The following is an 18,484-nucleotide window of genomic DNA, read 5'->3' as shown; positions in this document are numbered from 1 at the left end:
ATGCATCTTCTGTCATTTTGTCTGTAGAATATCTTCCAAAATTGTATAATATGGCCGTCTTTTAATTCTAAGATATATATATATATATATATATATATATATATATATATATACTTGTGATATTAACTAAAGTCATAGATACTTGTAGCCAATATTAAGCTTAAACATAAGTCATTGTTACAAGGTTCATCTGGCACATAACAACATAAAATCAGTAAGGTACTATTTTTAAATCCCTACAAAAGTTCAACTATCTAGGTATCACTGACCTTATCCATCAGAGTTATAATCTGTAGTATAAGTTGATCCTGACATAAATCATCACCATGTAAACATTGTCACGTATTCACTTCCTGTACTTGTTTTAAAAGTCAGTCTACATGGCATCAAAGCCCTCTGTAAAATATCGTTCATAGTTAGACAAGAAATTACTGTGTATATGTATATATCTCCCAATCGCTCTAAAACCTCTTTAATTTTTTACTTATTCATTTAAAAATATGTAGCTTAAGTAAATGAGACAGCAACTAAACAAAATAAAGAGACAAAAAAATAGAGGTTTAGATGTCACCATATGTTGACTTTGAAAATGGACCAGTGCTTACATTTTGTCCTCAGTAAATGATATATCAAATGTTAATGAAAAGACTATTTTCAGTGACACTCACATCAAAAATGTTAAAAAGGTCAGTATAAAGTTGAAGACCATTGAGGACCAAGTATACCTATCCAACAATGTTCTACACATTTAGATTTATATATTTATGTTTCGGAGTTTAGTATGAAGTCAATTATCACTGAACTATAAAAAAAGAAGATGTGGTATGATTGCCAATGAGTCAACTGTCCACAAGAGACCAAAATGACACAGAAATTAACAACTATAGGTCACCGTACGGCCTTCAACAATGAGCAAACCCCATACCGCATAGTCAGCTATAAAAGGCCCCGAAATGACAATGTAAAACAATTCAAACGAGAAAACTAACGGCCTTATTTATGTGAAAAAAACCATCAAATATGTAACACTTAAACCAAAGACGACCACTGAATTACAGACTTCTGACTTGGGACAGGCACATACATAAGTACACATTTTTGTTTTGGGGCCAGTTGTAGCACGCCTCTGGTTGCAGGATTTTCCTTACTGAATTGAAGCCCCATTGGTTGCCTTCGGATCTGTTCTGCTCTTTGGTCAGGTTGTTTCTCTTCTACACATTCCTGGTTTCCGTTCTCAATTTTAAAGGTTCCTTTTCTACAGAAAAGCTCAGGTATTATAATAATTTCTCACCATAAATGATAATAATTTTACCTTTTACTTTAACATTAGGATCTAAGGGTAGAAGAGGCAAATGATCAAAACTGGCAAAGTTTATTTTGATTACCTCAGGATCTTGCAGTAAGGCTCAAAGTCTTTCTATCTAAAATGTTACTACATGTATATATGTTTAAACTATATAATAATTGCATTACAAGTATATATGTTATATAAAAATAACAAGCATCACTGTTCATTAAAACTTGTTGGTTTTTTATCAAGAAAGCCATATATATCTGTTATAATATTAAAAGCTTAATTTTAAGGTGGTATATCATAGTTGTGTCCTATAGTTCTTTGACAGAAAATTCATACAAAAAGTAACAATCTGTGAAGACCTGTGAACATAGAGCACAATTTCATAATTTACAAACATGTTAATCCATACTTTGCTATATAGTTTAGAAACCCCAACATTCCATCAGGGCAACACTATAAAAGCAAAGTAAAAAATATTATAAGGTTTCCCTGACAATGTTTTTAAATCAAATATTACACTGATAAAACAATTACCTTTTTTTCTATTTCCACTTTCTCTCGTCACAGCCTTTACCATGCTGACCAATCTCTCTATAAATATTTGTTGTCTTGCTCTCATTAAATGGCACTCCTAGCTGTCAGTAACTATGAGTACTCTCATATCTGTACTTTGTGTCTTTTTTTAGTTTGACGGGATAAACAATTACCCGGCCACATCCACTCTGTGTTTTTGTTAGATATATTTCTATTTGTATCCATCTGATGTGTTAAGGTTTTATCATCTGATTTTTATACGACCGCAAAAATTTTAATTTTTTGGTCGTATATTACTATCACGTTGGCGTCGTCGTCTGCGTCGTCGTCGTCGTCGTCCGAATACTTTTAGTTTTCGCACTCTAACTTTAGTTAAAGTGAATAGAAATCAATGAAATCTTAACACAAGGTTTATGACCACAAAAGGAAGGTTGGGATTGATTTTGGGAGTTTTGGTCCCAACATTTTAGGAATTAGGGGCCAACCAGATGCTCCGCAGGGCGTAGCTTTATACGACCGCAGAGGTTGAACCCTGAACGGTTGGGGCAAGTATGGACACAACATTCAAGCTGGATTCAGCTCTAAATTTGGATTGTGATTAAATAGTTGACACAGCATAGGTTTCTGACACAGAATGAATGTGTTCTAATGAACTTAAAATTTTTGTTTTCTCTTAGAGCAATTCACTATGCTGTTGAATATTAATCCTCTCAAAAAAATGTTTGAAAAAAGAAATTTTCTTTTTTATTTATGAAATTTCAAATGAGAAAAATTGAACCCAATTTTTTTAATCACATCCCCCTTTCCCTTATTCCAAAACTAATCTCAATTAAAATTTCTAATGGAGTTTGCAACAATAACTACTCATTTAAATACATCATAAAATATTAAGATGTAAAAAAAACTGCTTGTTATCACTGAATGGTAAAGATTATTTTAATTTATCAGTTGGTAGTAAAAAGTGAATATACATTGTATATTGTATATAACAAAGATTTAAGTTGATTCTGGACAAAGAAAGATAACTCCAATTAAAAAAAATCTTGCTATTGCACAATATTTTGCAATTAGATATTTCTTGCTTACTATTCTGGACAAAGAAAGATAACTCTAATTAAAAAAAAATTGCTATTTCACAATATTGTGCAATTAGATATTTCTTGCCATTGCGCAATACTGTGCAATTGAAAAGACTTGCTATTGCACAATACTTAATATAATAATTTTAGATCCTGATTTGGACCAACTTGAAAACTGGGCCCAAAATAAAAAATCTAAGTACATTTTTGGATTCAGCATATCAAAGAACCCCAAGATTTCAATTTTTGTTAAAATCAGACAAAGTTTAATTTTGGACCCGTTGGACTTTAGTGTAGACCAATTTGAAAACAGGACCAAAAATGAAGAATCTACATACACAGTTAGATTTGGTATATCAAAGAACCCCATTTATTCAATTTTTGATGAAATCAAACAAAGTTTAATTTTGGACCCCGATTTGGACCAACTTGAAAACTGGGCCAATAATCAAGAATCTAAGTACATTTTTAGATTCAGCATATCAAAGAACCTAACTGATTCATTTTTTGTCAAAATCAAACTTAGTTTAATTTTGGACCCTTTGGACCTTAATGTAGACCAATTTGAAAACGGGACCAAAAGTTAAGAATCTACATACACAGTCATGACAGTTAGATTCGGCATATCAAAGAACCCCAATTATTCAATTTTGATGAAATCAAACAAAGTTTAATTTTGGACCCTTTGGGCCCCTTATTCTGTTGGGACCAAAACTCCCAAAATCAATACCAACCTTCCTTTTATGGTCATAAACCTTGTGTTTAAATTTCATAGATTTCTATTTACTTATACTAACGTTATGGTGCGAAAACCAAGAAAAATGCTTATTTGGGTCCCTTTTTGGCCCCTAATTCCTAAACTGTTGGGACCTAAACTCCCAAAATCAATACCAACCTTCCTTTTGTAGTCATTAACATTGTGTTTAAATTTCATTGATTTCTATTTACTTAAACTAAAGTTATTGTGCGAAAACCAAGAATAATGCTTATTTGGGCCCTTTTTTGGCCCCTTATTCCTAAACTGTTGAAACCAAAACTCCCAAAATCAATCCCAACCGTTCTTTTGTGGTCATAAACCTTGTGTCAAAATTTCATAGATTTCTATTTACTTAAACTAAAGTTATAGTGCGAAAACCAAGAAAATGCTTATTTGGGCCTTTTTTGGCCCCTAATTCCTAAAATGTTGGGACCAAAACTCCCAAAATCAATACCAACCTTCCTTTTGTGGTCATAAACCTTGTGTTAAAATTTCATAGATTTCCATTCACTTTTACTAAAGTTAGAGTGCGAAAACTAAAAGTATTCGGACGACGACAACGACGCAGACGACGACGCCAACGTGATAGCAATATACGACGAAAATTTTTTCAAATTTTGCGGTCGTACAAAAAGGGCCCAAATAAGCATTTTCTTGGTTTTCGCACTATAACTTTAGTTTAAGTGAATAGAAATCTATGAAATTTTGACACAAGGTTTATGACCACAAAAGGAAGGTTGGGATTGATTTTGAGAGTTTTGGTTCCATCAGTTTAGGAATTAAGGGCCAAAAAAGGGCCCAAATAAGCATTATTCTTGGTTTTCGCACAATAACTTTAGTATAAGTAAATAGAAATCAATGAAATTTTAACGCAAGGTTTATGACCACAAAAGGAAGGTTGGGATTGATTTTTGGAGTTGAGGTCACAATAGTTTATGAATTAGGGGCCAAAAAGGGGCCCAAATAAGCATTATTTTTGGTTTTTGCACCATAACTTTAGTATAAGTAAATAGAAATCTATGAAATTTAAACACAAGGTTTATGACCATAAAAGGAAGGTTGGGTTTGATTTTGGGAGTTTTGGTCCTAACAGTTTAGGAATAAGGGGACCAAAGGGTCCAAAATTGAACTTTGTGTGATTTCATCAAAAATTGAATAATTGGGGTTCTTTGATATGCCGAATCTAACTATGTATGTAGATTCTTAATTTTTGGTCCCGTTTTCAAATTGGTCTACATTAAGGTCCAAAGGGTCCAAAATTAAACTTTGTTTGATTTCATCAACAATTGAATAAATGGGTTCTTTGATATGCCAAATCTAACTGTGTATGTAGATTCTGAATTTTTGGTCCAGTTTTCAAATTGGTCTACATTAAGGTCCAAAGGGTCCAAAATTAAACTAAGTTTGATTTTAACAAAAATTAAATTCTTGGGCTTATTTGATATGCTTTATCTAAATATGTACTTTGATTTTTGTTTATGGGCCCAGTTTTCAAGTTGGTCCAAATCAGGATTCCATATCAAGTATTGTGCAATAGCAAGAAATTTTCAATTGCACAGTATTGCACAATAGCAAGAAATATCTAATTGCACAATATTGTGCATTAGCAATTAATTTTCAATTGAAGTTATCTTTCTTTGTATAGAATAGTAGTTGATAATATATGTTGGAAATTTGCCAGACATGACTATGATGTCATTTTCTATTTTTATTTGCCAATAACTTTATGTAAATAACTTCATTGGAAATTTGCCAATATAAAATGTTGCTGATGAAGCTTTTTTTCCTTATCTTATCTAAAATGTTTTTAGATAATGTATGTTGGACATTTGCCAGACATGACTATGATGTCATTTTCTATTTTTATTTGCCAATAACTTTATGTAAATAACTTCATTGGAAATTTGCCAATATAAAATGTTGCTGATGAAGTTTTTTTATTGTTTTATACAATAAACAATGTATATTCACTTTTACTACCAACCAATCTTTACCATTCAGTGATAACAAGCACTTTATTTTACATTTTAATATTTTATGATGTATTTAAAAGAGTAGTTATTGTTGCAAACTCCATTAGAAATTTGAATTGATATCAGTTTTGGAAAAAGGGAAACAGGGATGTGAAAAAAGGGGGGGGGGGTTAAATTTTTTTCATTTCAGATTTCATAAATAAAAAGAAAATTTCTTCAAACATTTTTTTGAGAGGATTAATATTCAACAGCATAGTGAATTGCTCAAAGGCAAAAAAAAACTTTTAAGTTCATTAGACCACATTCATTCTGTGTCAGAAACCTATGCTGTGTCAACTATTTAATTTTCGATTTAAAAAGTTTGAAGAAGAAATCTTTAATTGATTTGTAAAATCTTGACATTTGTTTTGTGTAAAAAAAACCCATGTAATGTCAAAAATTTGATCACAATCCAAATTCAGAGCTGTATTACGCTTGAATGTTTTGTCCATACTTGCCCCAACTGTTCAGGGTTCGACCTCTGCGGTCGTATAAAGCTGCGCCCTGCGGAGCACCTGGTTATACTTTGTTCTTATGTTGTACTGTTACACCACTATCCCAGGTTAAGGGTAGGGTTGCATTTGGGATCCCACTTACATGTTTAAACCCACTAAATTATGTTTGTTTGTGTCTGTCCCAAGTCAGCCTACAATTCAGTGGTTGTCGTGTGTTGCTGTTTTAGTTCATATATATTTGTACATTAATTAGGCTGTTAGTTTTTCTAAATTTGATTTGTTTTACATTTAAGACTACAGGGCCTTTTAAAGCTGTCTATGGGGTCTATGTCGAAAGCTATACAGTGAGCTACAGCTGTTAATTTCTGTGTCATTTGGTCTCTTGTGAAGAGTTGTCTCATTGGTAATCATATCACATCTTCCTATTTATATATCTGATCTGAAATGAGAAATGTTCAAAAATTCAAACGAAAGAACAAAAGGACTGATTTGTAAACAAAGCAGAAAAACAAAAACAAATAACATAAAATATCAAATATTTTATTTATGGACTGATAAGCTATGACATTAATAACAATAATATACTAAAGACTTGATAGTTTAATCCAATAAATAGCATTTAATCTTAAAATATTGCACATCAAAACAAGAAACAAATTAAGTACACATGAAAAATTAGATATAAAAATAGTTTGTATAACTGTCTTTTATGGTTATACACATCAATCATAGAACAAAAATTCAAGTCTTCATGAACATGATGTGTTTGGTTGCTATAAACTGATGAAGTGTTTCTCTTTATTAATGTTCTTGCATAGAACCAGATGGTTTCATTTCCTCCAATACTAAAAAATTAAAAAAATATAAAATTAATTAACTATGATTATTTATATTTGAAGTTTTAGCAGTGTCTTACATGAATAAAATACATGATTCATTTGCATTAATCATTTAAGACATTTTTGTAATAAGTTCAAATATTCACATTCCACACCCCACAAGCACAAGATGTCAAAGGTAGGAACTCTAGTTGAATACAGGAGATACCTGGCATACAGTATTGTCTATTTACGTTTTTGGTAGGATTTATTATACAGTAATATTGACTAGCGATAAATGTATAACATTTACTTCCGACATTTACTATTAAAAGTTCCATTTGATCACAAAAAATATTTTAAATCAACATTTTACAGGCCTATTTTGTATGCTGTTTACATATCACATTTCTTATACATGTTATATAAACAATGTGTAATTTAGGCATTAAATTCAAATAAATTACCATGAAAAAATACTATAAATTTGTGTAGACATGATTTTAATTTGTTACTTCCTATTTATGATAATTATTAAACTTTATTCTTCAGTTTCATTGTACCTACCTGGGCCATTTTATGGAGATTTTCAAACACAGCAGCCATCATAGCAGTTACACTGATTTCAATCAAGTTCTGCATGTAGTGTACAGCTTCTTCATCATTCAAATGGAGAACAAATTTATCTTGTACCTGATAAATATTAACATAAAGTAATCAATGATTTAAATCACTTGCAACAAACTTTAGTTAAAACAAGGGGAACATTTTCCAGAAAATAGATGTGTCAAAGTGAAACGAATGGACCTGTCCCAAAAAGTTGAAAAATCTGCAATTTCAATATAAACACATGTGGACACAAACATGATGGTAGTCTCATATATCAAACATCAGCTCAAAATCTGGAGACGTATAGAAAAAAATCTGTATAACTGTGATTTTCAATAATTTATCAAATTCCAAAGCCCGTAATTTCAGCAAATATATGTGGAGCAGAACTAAACTAAAACTTGACCTGTAACTCATCATGGTTAACTCACATACCAAAAATCAGCCCAATATCTGAAGGCGTTTAGAAAAAAAGTCTGTATAACTGTGATTTTCAACAATTTCTCAAAGTCCAGAGCCTGTAATTTCAGCAAAAATTAGTGGAGCGGAATGAAACTTGAACTTGATCTGTAACTCATCATGGTTAACTCACATATAAAAACTCAGCCCAATATCTGAAGACATTTAGAAACAAGAATTTGTCTTAAGTACACGGATGCCCCACTCGCACTTTCATTTTCCATGTTCAATAGACCGTGAAATTAATTTGGCTGTAAAATTAGAAAGATCATATAATAAGCAACAAGTGTACTAAGTTTCAAGTTGATTGGACTTCCGCTTCTTCAAAAACTACCTTAACCAAAAACTTTAACCTGAAGTTGGGCAAACGGATGCACGGGCAAACAGAAGGACGGACACATGAACGGAGGCACAGACCAGAAAACATAATGCCCCTCTACTATTGTAGGTGGGGCATAAAAATTCCGTATATCTGTGATTTTCAACGATTTTCAACAAATTCTCAAAGTCCAAAGCCTGTTATTTCGGCAAAAATTAGTGGAGCGGAACGAAGCTTAAACTTGATCTGTAACTCATCATGGTTAACTTACATACCAAAAATTAGCCCAATATCTGAAAACGTTTAGAAAATCAAAGCGCGAAAGCGCTGTAAAGGCAGTTAATTACAGGTTGTGTGTATTTCTGGTCCAGTTATATCATTATCTTCCATAGAACAGAGGTGGTTTGTAGTATTTAAGATTTAGAGTTCTCTTGTACCTAGTTCACCTATATCTATAGTCTACTGTTTACAGTATATTTTCTGTATCTCGCCATGAAATGCATTTTTAAGACATAAGAACTTTTCCTTTTTAATGTAAATAAAACTATTTTTAATTATTGATTATATACACATATTCAATTATTCCTATCCTATGAAAAATAATTCACAAAGATTGACTAGTCTCCGTTCTGTGTGTATTGCTAGAACATCAAGTAACTTTTTTAAAATTCTCCCTCCAAGCAAAATTATTTTTCAGTATAAACATGATAAAGTTATCTACCTGTATTAATGACCTAGAGACTCTCAAGAGCCTGTGTCGCTCACCTTGGACGATCTATGTGCATATTAAACAACGGACACATATAAAATGACAAAATTGTGTTTTTGATGATGGGGATGTGTTTGTAGATCTTTCTTTACTGAACATTCTTGGTGCTACAATTATCTCTATCTATAATAAACATGGCCCAGTATTTACAGTTGAAAATATTTTTTAAAAATTAACAAAAAATACAAAAATTTATGAAAATTGTTAAAAATTGACTATAAAGGGCAATTACTCTTTAAGGGGTCAACTTAAAATTTTGGTCATATTGACTTATTTGTAGATCTTACTTTGCAGAACATTATTGCTGTTTACAGTTTATCTCTATCTATAATAATATTTAAGATAATAACCAAACTCTGCAAAATTTCCTTCAAATTACTAATTTGGGGGCAGCAATCCATCAACGGGTTGTCAGATTTGTCTGAAAATTCCTGGGCAGATAGATCTTCACTGAAGAGACAATTTCACCCTATGTCAGATTTGCTCTAAATGCTTTGGTTTCAGAGTTATAAGCCAAAATCTACATTTTACCTGTATGTTCTATTTTTGGCCATAGTGGCCATCTCGGTTGGTTGACCGGGTCTAACCACACATTTTTTAAATTAGATACCGCAATGATGATGATTTTGGCTAAGTTTGGTTAAATTTGGCACAGTAGTTTCAAAAAAGATTTTTTGTAAAAGTTTATGGACGACGAAACCAAGTGATGAGTCAGGTCAGGTGAGCTAAAAAGGAGTTTTTAATCAAGGTAACAATGACATCTGGCCATAAAAGTTGTCTCATTAGCATTTTAACCACTTCCCATATTTGCTTTTAAGACAATAGAAGAAAATTATTCAATGCAAAAACAAAACTTACTTGTAAATATGAAATTCTCTTTACAGTATGAGTTTTTCTCATTGTTGGAGATTGTACAGTAGTACAGTCCTGTAACTGCTTATACCCATTTATTATCCCCTTTAGTTTGATAAACTCACAGAATATCATATATTTACATTGTGCCACATCTCCTTATTTTTATATGCATTACAATAACATGAACAATTGTAATTCAAATCTATATATCAAAGCAAAATGAATTTCACTACTTTCATTCATGCATCCTTTGGAAAAATATAAGTTCTAAAATGACACAATATATGTTTATTTATATAAAAATAATATTTAGTTTTCGACTCTTAACAGGTATAAACAAGAATGTGTCCCCAGTACACGAATGCCCCACTCGCACTATCATTTTCCATGTTTAGTGGACCGTGACATTGGGGTAAAAACTCTAATTTGGCATTAAAATTAAAAAGATCATATCATAGGGAACATGTGTACCAAGTTTGAAGTCGATTGGACTTCAACTTCATCAAAAACTACCTTGACCAAAAACTTTAACCTGAAGAGGGACAGACGGACGGACGAATGGACGAACAGACGAACGGACGCACAGACCAGAAAACATAATGCCCCCCTACTATCGTAGGTGGGGCATAAAAATGCACAACTGTGTCATGATTTGTGAAATCTGTGCTGAAAACATAGGCATTTATGGTGTTTGAGTAATTCCATCTGTGAAGCTCAACATTAGCTCGTCAGTTGGTGGTGGACAGTTATAAATCTTTCCTGCAGGATGAATGTACATCTGTTCTGGAAAACCAATTTCACAAATCAAAACTTTCCTCTAGATTTCTCCTACAATATTCATCCAGTTTAGTTCTTTTGGTTTAACGGGACACCGTCCTGATTTTTAATTTTGTAAACCATTCAGTCTCTTGCTTACAAATGATGCATGAAAATAGGATGGGAATGCATGGCAGTAGACAAGTCTCTATAAAGTGGGTATGTGCCCTGAAAAAAGTTTTATAACATTAGCTTTTTTGAAACTGGTGAAAGACTTGTGCAACACACATACCTAAATAACTATAACATAGGTGTAGAGCATCATTCATGTCAATGTTTTGTTCCTGTTTACATTGTCATTGATATTTTTCAAGAAAGCCCGAGGCATAGCTCATGAATTCTTGTCATTACAACCGAAATTTACATAATTACTGCTAAAATAATTATCAGTATAATATATCTCTTGTAGAAAAACCATACAATTGTAGTATTAACCAAAAAATGTCAAACAGATGATATTGAATCGTAATCCCAAAAGTTATGACGTCTTGAATTCACCCCCTTTTTATTCTAAAACGATAATTGCGGTTGCAAACAGACTTTGGTTTACTTGCATGGCGATTATATAAATAACAGTATATATTTCTTAAAGAAAATAAAGTTTTACCATGAATAGTTTCCTGAACGTAGTCGTTTTCAGTAAAATGTGCCTTGCAAACAACAGCTGATTGATATGGGTTCTACGATTGCATCGCACATGACAATCTACGTTTGAGCCATGGCGTTGATCCAACTTTTCCTTCTTATTAAGTCATTTAGAAATGCAAGTCCTCCTCTTAAATGACACTCAGGTACACACCAACAAGGACTAGGCATCGTTAATTGTGTGATTGTTTTGCAGTGCAAAAACGGAAGTTAAGGACGGAACTGACTGGTCTCACTAATAAGAGACAAGAAGAATTTTAGAGACAAACAGCGACAAGAAGTTTAATTTAGTGACGAAGCGACAATAACTAACAAGGGACAAGCGAATCGTAATTCTCTCACGAGGCTATTCTCATTTGATGTGATAGGGTGAAGCTACACCTATCAAATATGTCCCTATGAAAAAGAAGAATTTCACTGTTAGAAAGGAAATGATATTGCATGGTTTTGATTCAATAAATTCTTTAAAAGGAAATTGAAATTTTTTTGTTTTGATGGCCAATTTTTAGCGTGTGCATAAAATATTTTTTTTTTATATCTAATAAAAACTAATCCCTTTCTTCTTAATAAAAACATATTTTTATCTATCAATGTACAGTAATATAAAAAATATTTTATAACCGCCCCTATAATAAAAAATAATGCATGTTTTTTTTTTAATATCTATGGGGAATAAGTTGTTGCAATGACATTTTTTTTATTTATGTATAGTCGCTATATAGTCTTCTTGACGCTTCTTCTCGCTAAATTAATTATATTGTCGCTTCTTATCGCTATTTTAATTTTATTGTCGCTTCTTATCACTTTTTGACGCTTCTTGTCTTTAATTAGTGGAACCCTATTCAGGAACGATAATTTCATATTTTACATAACTGAGACCGAAATAACTATAACGTCATACGGCTTCACGTACAGAAATACTTTAAATTGTATATTATGCAATTTAATTCACGGTCAGTCGACTTTTAATTATAATATCATGTTATATCAACGAGTGAAATGATTTTAAAATATCTTTAGATCGCAAATAGTACTCGAAATTGAACGGACCTCTTTCCACACGGAATTCGAATAATGATAGTTTGTAATCAGATGGACTGCTTATAATGCAAAAGACACATTAATAAACAGATTTTTAAAACGAACAATACACACTGATCGTTTCTTTATTTCCCAATGTAAATGAAAGGAACAAAAACCAATACATACCACAAAAAGTAGAGGAGAAATTTAAACATTTCCGGATCTATTTCTTGCAAAATGACCCCCAGCAAAGATTTGCGTAAGGAAAGATGAACCTCATGACTTGAAAGTCAGGCCTTAAAGCACTGCCTTTAAAAACTCTGTATAATGGTTTGTTGCTGAATTTCGGAGACGGAATTTCGGAATTTCGGATTTTCGGACAAGGGTAAAACTATATGGCGCTGACAATTTCGTTGCGGGGCCATAAAAACATACAAATAAAATTAAAAAAAAAGTTTTAACACACATCATGACACTGATGTTTTACTGCAACAGAGTTGACTGTTTATAATATCTGTTCTCATAGTTTTCTGATTCAAACCTCTCCAATCATGTTTGCTTCTTTTTTTAGATTTATTTTAAAAATAATAAACTATATTTTAATTTATATGTTTCTAGCAATTGTGTCTTTCTCCTCTGTTTTTTAACAGTATTCTGGTGACCTATCCCATATGAAAAACAATATGTCATATACAACAATGCCTCAACTGGAACAGGATCAGCTTCCCCTTCCAGAGCATCTGAGATCACCATCAATTTTGATTGGATTTGTGTAACTCAGTTTTCTATGTAGTGTTAGGAAGACTGATGTTCTCATGAGGTTATTTTTTATTTTGTCAAGGTAATGTTGGTTTGACTATCATTTTTGTATTATCGGCCTCTCTTTCAGGCATATTTTCCAATTTTATTGTCCACTCCTTTCTCAGTCTCCACGTAATATTCATATCACAGCTTTGAGACCATAGCAGGCATTATCAGCGACGTTACAATGTGTGAGGAGAAGTTATCAAGCTTTTTTCCTCAGGGGTAAAAGTTTCTCAGCAAAGAGGAAAAGACTAGTAATAGAAGGCTACATAGATAATTGAGTTTTCTTCGTATATATATCCTAAAATATTCGCCACTCCACACAATGTGAAGCTCACTCGCCATAAATGTTCACATTAAGGATTGCAGTTGATATTTTACGATATTAATGTGTAGAAAATCCGATAATCTATACAAGCATGTTCATTCACAGGTAATATTACTATCATTACAAAATAAGAATCTTTTAGTGTATCATGTGATATTGCATAATTCTAATTGCTTATATTAATCAAAGAGCAGAATGCTCTGAGGGATACGATTGCCATAGTTTTCAATGACACATGTATAGCAGTTCTGCCAACTTTTCATTAAGCAAATGTGTGAGATTTGGCCAAAATTGAAAAGATCAAAGAGGGAAACAAATAGATCCAAGGATACTGCCGCAAAAAAGCACATTTTTGGCAGCCCTGGTACAGCTGAATAGTATTATTTTCAAAACTATAAAAAATATGTAATAATCTGAATAGTCACTCAACTTTAAAAATAGCCAATCCCGGATAAAAGTGTATGAGCAATGTACTTATTGTGTTTTATTTTTGTACTATCAATTCCAAGTTTACTTTCCACAGCAGTCACTGAGAGTGAGAGAAGGTATTTCACTTCGTATCTTATCACCGTTAATTCTAGGAGGAACCTCATTTCTAACTCTTTAAATATTAATTTCCTTTGGGTCCGTGAGCATGACTCCTTTCCGTACACACTCCTCTGTTTAAATTGAGATTGTTCTTAATATAATACGACGTTTATCGACATCTAACGAGTTTATTTTTCTTGACGAGTCGTATTGTGTTTCGATTTTGACAGAAAATACTTCCAGAAGGGAGACAACTCAAAACGATAATATGGAAGACTCAATTTCGGCTGAAGGGGTGTTATAGGTAAACACTACATTTATTTTAATTTAAATGATGCATATGATTTAAATTTATGCAACAACAATAATCCTCAATAGCAGACAGACATAGAAAGAATCCCATGAGTTTCAAATTAATCAATGAAGCGGGGAATCCAGAGCAACCATTCATTCATATACCCCTTGAAATCAAGAAAACTATACGCATGCGCATTAATACATAAACAAACCTGCGACTTGCGATTTGGAACAAGAACGTTTATTAAATGATATAATGAATGGTTCTCCATTTCTTTATGAGAGTACAGTATCAAATATCAGTTTCATAATGGTAAAATATGGAAAAACTCCGCTTCAGTTCTTATATGACAGAAATAGAATTATCGGAATTCAGAGAACTCTTGCATTTATCAAAACTGGGGAATTCCCTCTGATGTGTTTCTAAATTTATAAAAACACTAAATATAATCAAAGCCTTAAAGGCTGAAAAAGCAATTGCTGTCATGTTAATGTTTGGGGACTTTTATTTTTCATCCACATATATATAATAATTAAACCTGACATGAGTGTTGTCTAGTTAGAAGTAAGAAGGTTTTAACTTTATATAAATAAAAGACTTTAGCAGAAAGTCATTTTTAATATGTTTTATATTTCACAAGGAGACAACACGTTTACCAGGCTAAAGTTGGGGTCAAATATACATGTGCTGAAACATATAACTCAAAAAGAAATCATCATGGATTATCCCCTGGTAGTGTTTGTAACTGGGCAATAATTTCCTTTATTGATTTAATTTTAACAATTTTCATTATCAATTTAAATTAACCATTAACACAAATGATTAAGTTAAAACATTTCAACTTACAGACGCAAATGTTAAAAAACGGGAAAGAAATAAAATATCTTACAAGACATAAACATGTAAAGAATAAATATATATTTCAGCTTAATAAAAATATTTTCATAATGGTACTTTGTCATCATTTTTAAAACTAAGTTCCAAACATTATTGCTCAGTTGATATACATGTATGTCCTTCTGATGCGGTACGAGCACAGGCACTTGTTTCTATCCAAAATAGTTTTATATGGATAGCCGACCTTCCTATGGATAGAAACAAGTGCATGTGGGTACGAGATAACTATAATTCTCATGCAATCCCGAAAAGGGGGGGGGTCATCACAGACAAACATGACATTAAATCGTTATCACTGATGTATTGTTTAGGGCCAGTTGAAGGACGCCTCCGGGTGCGGGAATTTTTCGCTGCATTGAAGACCTGTTTGTGACCTTCTGCTGTTGTATGTTTTTCTATGGTCGGGTTGTTGTCTCTTTGACACATTCCCCATTTCCATTCTCAATTTTATTATACGAACAAGAACAAACAGCTCTACGTTGCTTTGACATTTATCAATTTTCAGGAAACATTGCGAAAAATGATCTTCAATATTTCGAAAACATGTGAAATAAAATTGCTAACACGGTGGACCGTCGAGTGTCAACAAACGTAGTAGACTTGTTCAATGAAAAGACGAGAATAATGGTTTCATCTGACATTTGTTATGCATTCCCAGTTTTGATCATGATATTTAAAAAGACGTACTTTTTTTCAATCTATGTAACTAGAAAATTCCAAATTGAAATATCTCTTCATCTGGACCGACTTGGCATCTACTACGTTTGGACGGGTCCATTTCATTAGTAAGGTGATCGATAAATATTACGGAGTTTGACAGAAAAGGAAAACAAACTTATTGTTATTTGTTTTCAACAAGGGTTTCGTTCCGCTAAATTATTTGCGCAAACAAAGTTTGTCTATTTTTAGATTACAGGTAATCATTTGACACTACGCATTAACCTGTGTAGTGATTTTGATTTTACGATAAATGTATGAATGAACGATAATTTTATGAATGAACAAGAGCACCTGACCTCTTAAAGAAACACAAATTAAACATATAAAACCGTATTTAATAGGAGATAATTCAGTTAAATTTTCAATACTAAATCAACAACTGAAATGAATCCATATTTTGTTGAAACATCCTACGAACGGCGGAAAACGGCATCGCAGTTATAAAAATGTACTTTTTTTCACTCGGACTTCTATGTTATTTGATAGTCAAACGGTTGACCCTTTAAATACAAAAATACATCTACAAGAACATATTCTGAAACTTCTTAAATCCACTAACGTTTTTTTAAAGTTTCAAGCTATGTATTGCATTAGAAAACATACATAGGTGTTAAAGAATGACAGACCAGGAGCCTGTTTAACAAAATACTATGGCTTGATATGGGCAGAGTCTCTGATCTGGGTCACAAAGATGGCCATACGCGATAGCATAAAAGCAATTGCTTTAAAAACTGCTTAATTCTGATTTTCTGTGTTGTTAAAAACACGCATATAGGTCAAAGGAAATATCAAACGTGAAGATTATGAGAAGAACATTACAGGAAAGTTGTTTATGTTCAATCCTTTTGCTTGTTTTTACCTTTTAAAGCAAGACAATCATAAGAATCTGAGAAGTTGCTGAATGTTTAGAATAAAACAGTTCACGTGAGGGAATGCAGCCCTGAGTCAACGGTAAAAGTCTACAGATTGCTTGAAAGCAATCGTATCCCAAAAATAAAATAACAGACATGTTAAGTTACGAACACTATATAGTCAAGTAGAGAAATGTCATATCAAACAAGAAATTACTTATGCTTCAGATATCTTTGTAAACATAAGTACATTACCTTTTTCACCGTTTTATCAGGCTCTAGTGCAATATCAGGAATGCTGGCATCTACAACCAGGGCAAACAAATTCAATATCAGATTGGCGGACCTGTAAATATAAAACAAAAATACATCACTGTAAACTATTTGTCTCTTTAATGTCTACAATGTATAAACATGCAACTACTTCCTATCTTTCTTCAATCATTATTATGGTACTCAAAAATCCAAATTACCCATTAAATTCTCATGCACTGAAAAAAAGCTAAATATGCATTTACCTTCTTAAGGCAAGAAATGAAGTGTAGCAGTGTTTCTTAAAGTCATGGAAATGATCAGAGTTTGTTCCGCCCATGGCATCTACCATTTCTCTGCTGAGTCTCATTGGAGGTGGAAGAACCTTTGGATCACGTCCAAGTATATAACCAAAATCTACATGGAATAATTTTCCTGGAAAAATTTGGAACAATAAAATATAACAACATATGTCTTAGAATATAGAAAAAAAATCTATATGGACTACTTATCTGGGAAATAAAATTCTGATAATTCTTTGTTTCATAACCTTTTTGACACAAGGACTGAAATACTTCGAACATGACATTTCCCTGTTACAGTCAACTCAAACACATTATTCTAAGAGCTATCTAAAATTCTTAAGCTGTAGAATTCTAATGGTTATGGATCTTGACTATCTAAATATTGAGAATATCTGTCTTCATACACTAGAAATAACATCAACATGATCAATGTGATTACTGTAGAATATGAAAATAACATTTTATAAATTGTTTGCTCTTTTTTTTGTTTTGATTTACATTTTTCTAAAAAACATCATCTAAATGGTAACATTAGATCTACCATTTCTCTGCTGAGTCTCATTGGAGGTGGAAGAACCTTTGGATCACGTCCAAGTATATAACCAAAATCTACATGGAATAATTTTCCTGGAAAAATTTGGAACAATAAAATATAACAACATATGTCTTAGAATATAGAAAAAAAATCTATATGGACTACTTATCTGGGAAATAAAATTCTGATAATTCTTTGTTTCATAACCTTTTTGACACAAGGACTGAAATACTTCGAACATGACATTTCCCTGTTACAGTCAACTCAAACACATTATTCTAAGAGCTATCTAAAATTCTTAAGCTGTAGAATTCTAATGGTTATGGATCTTGACTATCTAAATATTGAGAATATCTGTCTTCATACACTAGAAATAACATCAACATGATCAATGTGATTACTGTAGAATATGAAAATAACATTTTATAAATTGTTTGCTCTTTTTTTTGTTTTGATTTACATTTTTCTAAAAAACATCATCTAAATGGTAACATTTTATGCATTAAAATGACAATTGTA

At 32.1% G+C, this 18,484-nt stretch overlaps 3 protein-coding genes and 1 long non-coding RNA gene across 5 annotated transcripts in view; 1 reads left to right on the top strand and 3 right to left on the bottom strand.

Annotated features, from left to right (window-relative positions):
• Positions 1 to 402, bottom strand: part of LOC143071144 (phosphatidylinositol 3-kinase catalytic subunit type 3-like) — a 34,052-nt gene extending 33,650 nt beyond the window's left edge. Inside the window, exon 1 of the mRNA XM_076245280.1 lies at positions 270 to 402. Within this exon, the coding sequence (XP_076101395.1) occupies positions 270 to 278 (9 nt within the window). The 5' untranslated portion in view covers positions 279 to 402. The remainder of the gene's footprint in view (positions 1 to 269) is intronic.
• LOC143071139 (uncharacterized) overlaps positions 1 to 18,484 on the top strand; it is a 90,977-nt gene that overhangs the window by 51,572 nt on the left and 20,921 nt on the right. The window lies entirely within an intron of this gene.
• The window catches only part of LOC143071143 (phosphatidylinositol 3-kinase catalytic subunit type 3-like), an 84,171-nt gene continuing 72,347 nt past the window's right edge, over positions 6,661 to 18,484 (bottom strand). The window contains exons 8-11 of one of the 2 annotated variants that reach the window (XM_076245279.1): positions 17,392 to 17,560; positions 17,129 to 17,219; positions 7,520 to 7,645; positions 6,661 to 6,979 (exon numbers count right to left, since the gene is read on the bottom strand). In XM_076245279.1, the coding sequence (XP_076101394.1) occupies positions 6,965 to 6,979; positions 7,520 to 7,645; positions 17,129 to 17,219; positions 17,392 to 17,560 (401 nt within the window). In that variant the 3' untranslated portion in view covers positions 6,661 to 6,964. The remainder of the gene's footprint in view (positions 6,980 to 7,519; positions 7,646 to 17,128; positions 17,220 to 17,391; positions 17,561 to 18,484) is intronic. The other variant, XM_076245278.1, reaches the window with a different exon arrangement.
• On the bottom strand, positions 10,237 to 12,766 carry LOC143071146 (uncharacterized). Its single transcript, XR_012976805.1, has 2 exons — positions 11,387 to 12,766; positions 10,237 to 10,947 (listed from the first exon to the last, which is right to left on the bottom strand). It is a non-coding gene; the product is annotated as an uncharacterized LOC143071146 (long non-coding RNA).

The sequence above is a fragment of the Mytilus galloprovincialis genome, chromosome 4 (assembly GCF_965363235.1).
Source record: "Mytilus galloprovincialis chromosome 4, xbMytGall1.hap1.1, whole genome shotgun sequence".
In the NCBI taxonomy this organism is placed as follows: Eukaryota; Metazoa; Mollusca; class Bivalvia; order Mytilida; family Mytilidae; genus Mytilus; species Mytilus galloprovincialis.
The sequence above is the reverse complement of the archived record's forward strand: the minus strand, read 5'-3'. Positions and strand labels throughout refer to the sequence as shown.